The sequence below is a fragment of the Lipotes vexillifer genome, unplaced genomic scaffold (genome assembly GCF_000442215.2).
Source record: "Lipotes vexillifer unplaced genomic scaffold, Lipotes_vexillifer_v1.1 scaffold330, whole genome shotgun sequence".
NCBI classification, from domain to species: domain Eukaryota; kingdom Metazoa; phylum Chordata; class Mammalia; order Artiodactyla; family Lipotidae; genus Lipotes; species Lipotes vexillifer.
Window position 1 is genome coordinate 619906 of NW_006775627.1, and position 7974 is coordinate 627879.

Genomic DNA, 7974 nt, shown 5'->3' on the forward strand with positions numbered 1-7974 from the left:
GAAATAAATGTGCCCCTGTTAAGGTCATGCTACTGATATTTATTGAGTGTTTACAATGTCCATAGTAAGGTACTAAAGATCCTTGCTTTTGAATATGAAATATGGTGGTTCAGGGTTTTGTTTTTCAATATCTTTAAGTTGTGATCTATCTCCCCAGTCATTAATCTCAAGGGCTAGAAACCGTCTCTTAGAAAAGTAATTTAATTTAATCCGAATGCACATAAAGCGAGAATGTTAATCAAAAAAGAATGAGTCACATTCTGTTTTGAATGCTGAAGTCCCCTTCAACTTAATCTTGCAAAATAAAAGCACATTCCAAATGGCCATATTAATATGATTTTATTATTATTTGTTTTTGGTTTCAAACTTTTAGTCTTTGTTGAGCATCCGCGGCTCCTTATTTTCTCCAAGGCGAAATAGCAGAACAAGCCTTTTCAGCTTCAGAGGGCGAGCAAAGGATGTGGGATCAGAGAATGACTTTGCTGATGATGAACACAGCACCTTCGAGGATAATGAAAGCCGCAGAGACTCCTTATTTGTGCCCCAACGACATGGAGAGCGACGCAACAGTAACCTGAGTCAGACCAGTAGGTCGTCCCGGATGCTGGCCGTGTTTCCAGCCAATGGGAAGATGCACAGCACTGTGGATTGCAATGGTGTGGTTTCCTTGGTTGGTGGACCTTCAGTTCCTACATCGCCTGTTGGACAGCTTCTACCAGAGGTGATAATAGATAAGCCAGCTACTGATGACAATGTAAGGAAGTTTTAAATAGTTCAGGCATGGCTGGCTCATTATTGCTGCACCAGCCAGTGTTTCTACAGAATGGAACCCCTTGAGAATGATACCTGGTTGGTCAAGCTGTGAATGCACCTGCATCTTTTAATATCTTTAAGAGAATATCCAACTAAAACTTAAGGCTTCAGCACCTTCTTGCATAACAGCTGAATGCATTTACTTATTAAACGTGCTAAGGATAAATTAAACACAATAGTAAATGACTGCTTCCAGTTGGAGGATTTGCTATATACCCATGCTGAACTTAGACAGCAGGACATCCTCTAAAGCTCTGGTGTTAAGAGTAAATGAACGATTCTTATGTTTAACTGTAAAGGGTGTATAATAAATCTTTCCAATGGATTCTTCAATATAGCTCTGCTTTAGTTTAGAAGATTTTCAAGAACACTGTGCCTAAATAGATAGCTTCAATATTATCTTAAAATTTCTATTACTCATATTTGTCTTACTAAAAAAAAAAATGCTGATATAGGTCTTCTCAAAACTAATCTAAATGAAGAGACACAAATAAAAATATTAATACAGGCAGATAAAAGAATTGTCTGTGTGCAAAGGTATGTTATGTGTTTGTGAATGTATACCCAGATGAGGAATTTCTAAACACATGCTGCCTCTTATTAGACTTGGAAATATATCAGCATGGTGAGGCATGACTAAGTCAGAATTAGATGACTTATTGCTTTGGTACCCTGGATGAAACTGTTGTCCATGCAACATGTGTTGTTATTTTTTTAACATACAGTTTGTGTTGTCAATGATCATCTATGTCTTGTGTCCAGAAAATGAGATGGCAGCTACGAGTGTTGTAATTATTTGTATTTCTTTAAAAATAAAGGGCTACCTTCTCAACATAAAATGCCTTGATCATTTAGATGTCGTTTCAAGTTACTACTTTTTACTATTAGCTCAGAAAGAAGGAAATTGTTAAATATGTCTCTCACGAATTTATCAATCATATCCAAATTACATTATGTCTCATAAAATTATGAAATCAGAGGGTAAAAAAAACCAACCCTCAGTTTTTGCTGTATGAGTAAATGGTTAACAGTTTGGACATTCCAGGCTAATGATACAATAAGTCAGCAATATCTGCCATCACCAATTAACTATGAACGTGCATGTTGCATGTGTTTCATGAATTTCACAGTGTCACACTGGTTGTTCACTTATCATATTGCTCAAGTTAATCATTTAATACATTAGCATTTTCTTTACAGGGAACAACCACTGAAACTGAAATGAGAAAGAGAAGGTCAAGTTCTTTTCATGTTTCCATGGACTTTCTAGAAGATCCTTCTCAAAGGCAAAGAGCAATGAGCATAGCCAGCATTTTAACAAATACAGTAGAAGGTTTGTAGCAAATTCCATTTCCATTTCAGTTGTTTTCACTGAGCTTATATTGTCTTATTCGAAACGAATGTCTCTGTGAGTCGGAAGCAGTGTATTCTAAAGAGAACATAACAGGTCTTATTTAAGAGTTATTTGTTATACCTACTCCTGTATTCTAGAAGCTTTAAAAAAAGTTACTTAAATTCCATGATATTGAAACTAAAGAATGTATCCTGTGTGTAGCAACTCCTTGAAAATGCAGAATAAAGCATTTCTGTTAGGGGTTTCTAATCCCATTAGTCATGGTGTTCCTCTCTTCTGTTCCACTTAGCGTAGGACTTCCTAAATAGTCTCAACATTGGAGGGGAGGAGTGGGTCATTCTCACAAAATAAAAACAAATTAAAAGATGATTCTTGGCTCTACCCTATCTCTCTGTCCTATCTCTTATAGCCTGAGGATGACACCATAGCCAGACATTAACATAGGATTACACACAGTCTACACTACTCCAACCCATATTCTTATTGAGACTTCATTTAAAAGACCATTCACTTAACTTAAGGCAAAGTATGGAACCACAGGATCAATGCATAAGAGAAGAAAACCATTCTTTTCTACCTCTGTTCTATGTTTATATGTGAAGAAATATTTTGGGCCGTCTAAAGATTAAATTGTATAGTTTTTTTAAATCAAGTATAAAAGAGGTTGACTGTTGCAAATGGAAATGTGTTGGCTACTAAAAAGAAGTCTAGTCGATTTGAAAGGAATATATTTGTGTAAAAATGTCTTTTGGTGGTTGTTTTTATTTATTTATTTTTAAATCTAGAACTTGAAGAATCCAGGCAGAAATGCCCACCCTGTTGGTATAAATTTTCCAACATGTTCTTAATCTGGGACTGCTCACCACATTGGTTAAAAGTGAAACATATTGTCAACCTGGTTGTGATGGACCCATTTGTTGACCTGGCCATCACCATCTGTATTGTCTTAAATACTCTGTTCATGGCCATGGAACACTATCCCATGACGGACCATTTCAATAATGTGCTTACAGTAGGAAACTTGGTAAGCATATTGGAAGGTAAATGTGTTCAGTCTTCAAACTTTCTGTTTGAGAAACTCTTTACATTTAATAACTTATAGCAGTCTTTCCACCACCCTTTCTACCTCCTGGCTCCCAAAAGATGGGAATTATATCTAGCTGGATATATCCTACTTTTGCCAAAATTAATAGCCCTTAAGATCAAAGCAGAAACTGAGAAAGAGAGCAATAGGCACAGGCCTACAGTACTACTTGAAAAGTCAATATTGATATTTATAACTATTTCAAGCTACAGAAGCAGTCCATAGTTTAAGGACACACTTTTTGAAATGATGTTATCAGTTTCCCTACCTGTAGAAGGCTAAAATAAAATTGCAGATCTTTTTATCTTGCTTAGTCATCATCATTGTAAGCAATAGTTTAACAACTCAAAAATGTCTCCAGCTTTTCCACTTCCAGGATCTAGGTAGACCATGTATTGTTTAATCCATCTATTTTAGATCAAATCCATAAAATATTGAAAACGTCCAGTTCATCTTGTGTATTATATGATTAACAGCGCCACTTTTGGTGAAGGTTGCCACTAAATTCTTTCTCTTCTGTGCTTAAAAACCATAAATTATTAAAGTGTTTGTCTGTTGACTCAACATAGGAATATTAGCTTTTATTTGCTGAAAGAATGGTCTCTAAAATAATGTATGCATTTTCCATAATATTTGTTTTAGGGTTTAAGGTTTTTGATGGTGGAAAGCAAAACATGTAAAGCATCCTGAATTATAGTATTTCTATTTTTAAAGCTTTAGTATTTATATAAGTTTAACCAAAAAGTTTGTTCGGATTTTTCTGTAAGATGTTACGTAAGAGAATTGGCCAACCCAATACTGTGGAAGTAAATTAATTTTTTTCATGTGCATAACAAATACTGATAATAGTAATGCACATATTATAATATAGATACATATGTATAATGACAACTATCTGATTAGAGGGAAATGTGAATAAGCTTATAGATACATAAAACTGTTTATGGGAAAATCTTGTCAGTAGCTGTGCTGTATGAAGTCTGAAGGAAAATGCAGTTTGATGTGATGGAAAGAACACTGGTTAAAAATAGATTTGCTCTCAATCCTAGTTTTGCCATTTTCTAGTTGATATTCGGCAAATCATTGCACCCATCTGAAGACCTGTTTCCTCATCTGTAAAGTCATGGTTATAATACCTGCATTATGTGTTTAATAGCGTTTCTGTTGAGGATAAAATGAAATAACTTATATGAGAGCTTTTCATCAACTATAAATTACTATGCAAATGTAAGCTAGTAATATAATCATTACTAGTATAAACATTTTGTTCTAAGAGCAAATATTATGTCATTCTACTTTATCATTATCTGATGGAATTAGAGTAACTTTGTTTTGATCTTAGGTTTTCACTGGGATCTTTACAGCAGAAATGTTTCTGAAAATTATTGCCATGGATCCTTACTATTATTTCCAAGAAGGCTGGAATATCTTTGATGGTTTTATTGTAACGCTTAGCCTGGTAGAACTTGGCCTGGCCAACGTGGAAGGATTATCAGTTCTCCGTTCATTCCGATTGGTAAAACAAAACAAAACAAAACAGCACAAAGACAAAAACCTTTCCAACAAGCATCATAGGTTTTACCACACACCATTAACATTTTAAGTTTTTGTGTGACATTTGCATTGTCAAAAACAGCCCCTAAATGGAAAAAAAAAATTGTTCCCACTTATTTAGAAAAAACTTTATTGCAAAAATCCTAGTCACATAAAGTTTCATATATTGCTCAGTTACCATTCTAATTATTGTTTCTAGATATGACTATAGTTAATATTTCTGGATCTAAGAAAATATTTTAATGAAAATGTATCACATTTTAATAGTGCTTTGAAAATATAAGCACCCTTTTATAGTGGTGGATGACAATCAGATATAAGATGTGCATGTAGAAACTCTTCCTAATTCTACCTCTGGAAAATATGCTCCTTCCCAAAATCAGACAAGAGAAATCTGTAGGATTACTTGCTATGTCCACTGATTCACATATATGTCCTTGCAAATCAGAGAAAGAATTATAAAGTCATGGGAAGTATTCCAGGTTTTTAAATGCAGGTATATCTAGCTATGTCAGTGCTCCAAAGGAGCATTATGAATAATAAACACTTTTCTCTACTTATAGCAGGGCTCAATGTGATGGTACTTTGCATGCTATTGACAAATGAGTATCTTTGAGCAGAGATCATTGAGATCAGATGTTAATATTAGTGTCAGGCCTGGTATGCCTTACAACCACCTTCACAAAACAAATTAAAGACAGTTGGTCCCCAAGTAATCATTAAAAATTCACTCTCAGGGGAAATGATCTCAGGGTTAAAATATGGAAGAATCAGATTCTTCCTAGGGGGGTCCAAAAATTAGCCATGCACCTGAAAGTGATCAAGGGCACGGCAGATTTAAGAGTCTTTTTGTTTTGGTTTCTTTGTTTGTTTTGTTTTGGTTTTAGATAAGAAGCTCCCTATGGGAAGACTTTTACTTCTTATTTGGTAAAGTGCAACATTTGCTGACAGCTCTCTGTCCTTGATAGATTAGGAAATGTGTCTTGGAGTAAAGACAAGCACTGACACAAAGACATCCAGACAGCCTGCTCTCTGTGCCTTTTACTTAGGAGAGTGTTGCTATGACAGTGCAGTGGCCCCAGGTCATTTCTAATTGGTTAAGGTCCAGAGGTGGACGGACTTAAAAGTTTGGAAAGCCAAGTGCAAGAATGCAAGGTGGCTCTTGCATATTTCCCCAGTGAAGATTGGTAGATTGTAAGTTCTTCGATCAGTAGTGGGTAGATTGTAAGTTCTGCAATCAGTAGTGGTCCAGGATATCCACTAGCTTTTTTTTTTTAATGTCTTTTGTTATAGATATATCTTTCTTATTGAGGTATAATTGATATAACATTATATTAGTTTCAGGTATACAACATATGATCCAATATTTGTATATATTGCAAAATGATCACTACAGTAAGTCCAGTTAACATCCATCATCATGTTTAGTTATAACATCTGCATAGCAGATGTCGTAAGAAATTCAATTTTAATCACTTCTTAGTAAAGCTCAATATATGTAATGCTTTTAAAGATTGATCATAATAATATACATTATTTTTTTAATTTTCCAGCTCCGAGTTTTCAAGTTGGCAAAATCTTGGCCAACATTAAATATGCTAATAAAGATCATCGGCAATTCAGTGGGGGCTCTGGGAAATCTAACCTTGGTGTTGGCCATCATCGTCTTCATTTTTGCTGTGGTCGGCATGCAACTCTTTGGTAAAAGCTACAAAGACTGTGTCTGTAAGATCAACAGTGAGTGTAAGCTCCCACGTTGGCACATGAATGACTTCTTCCACTCCTTCCTGATTGTGTTCCGAGTACTGTGTGGAGAGTGGATAGAGACCATGTGGGACTGCATGGAGGTCGCCGGTCAAGCCATGTGCCTTACTGTCTTCATGATGGTCATGGTCATTGGAAACCTGGTGGTATGTACCCATTTAAGAAATGTGTTTCAGAAATACATTAAGAGCATAATGAAATGATGACCATTTTGTCCAAAACAAAGACTATGATTACTAATTTTAAAAGTCTATTACCTTTGATACACTTACAGTCTCACTTTGACAACATAACCATATAGCAGTAACCATACAATATTTATACTCAACTCCATTTTGTCAATCATTTCATCATATTTATTATGTGAATTCCAATAGAGTACCATATTGAAGACAGGTCTAGTAGGAAATGTTGGGAACGTTTCATATATTCAGATCCAAGGAAGGGAGAAGTCTGAAGAATAAACTTAGAGAAAGCCCAATCTTACTTGACAGTATAGTACTAAAAAGTGGTGCCTTTAAATGTTCCTAGTTATTTCACCTTTTCCTTGCCCCTTCATGGTAGTTAGCATTCAGTCACTCTATGTCATATGGCAGATGCGTGAACCAACCTGGATTAACTAATCCTTTAGTGGCTCTATTAACCAAACAAAGGTTGGCTAATGATGCCTGAGATTACCCAAATGGAGTAACTGATCAATCCTCTCTCTTAAGTTTGGAACATTACTGTTATAGTATAGAAATATATAATATACTCCAAAGGATATGTACATTAATATTACAGTCTCATGGAAATATTAGCGACTGATTATGAACAGTTGCCTAATTAGTGAACAGTGGGGTATGAGAAATGCTGTAGATCAAGAAAACATGTGTTGATGCCTATGTTAAGCTCATAATTCTTGTTCTGGGTCATAATGGTTATTTTTCAATTAATATCCAATTTAATATCTCTCTTCATCAAAAAAGAAGCTAAAATGCATTTAAATGCATAATTTTAAACACTAATGAATTTTAAGTTTAGAACTCTTATATAGAACATGTATAAATCTTGTTTCTTATAATCATACAATTTTAAATTTAGTAAAACCATAGGTCAGCTCATTCAGCATCTTCATTTTATAAGTAGGGGAACTTGAGACCAACAGAAATCATGTCTTTGCCCATGGATGAACAGTGAAGTAGCTATTGAACCAGACCACAAATTCAGATCACCCAATTTCTTTTTTTTTTTTTAATTAATTAATTAATTAATTTTGGCTGCGTTGGGTCTTCATTTCTGTGCGCGGGCTTTCTATAGTTGCGGCTAGCGGGGGCTACTCTTTTTTTTTTTTTGCGGTACATGGGCCTCTCACTGCCGCGGCCACTCCCGTTGCGGGGCACAGGCTCCCGATGCGCAGGGCCAA

The 7974-nt window shown here is 35.3% G+C and overlaps 1 protein-coding gene across 5 annotated transcripts in view; it reads left to right on the forward strand.

Annotated features, from left to right (window-relative positions):
- LOC103086512 (sodium channel protein type 1 subunit alpha) overlaps positions 1-7974 on the forward strand; it is a 90351-nt gene that overhangs the window by 35510 nt on the left and 46867 nt on the right. For 2 of the 5 annotated variants that reach the window (XM_007450052.1, XM_007450051.1), the window contains exons 11-15: positions 374-721; positions 2014-2146; positions 2953-3191; positions 4594-4767; positions 6359-6715. In XM_007450052.1, the coding sequence (XP_007450114.1) occupies positions 374-721; positions 2014-2146; positions 2953-3191; positions 4594-4767; positions 6359-6715 (1251 nt within the window). Of the gene's footprint in view, positions 1-373; positions 755-1999; positions 2147-2952; positions 3192-4593; positions 4768-6358; positions 6716-7974 lie in introns of all 5 variants that reach the window. The other 3 variants (XM_007450050.1, XM_007450053.1, XM_007450054.1) reach the window with 3 other exon arrangements.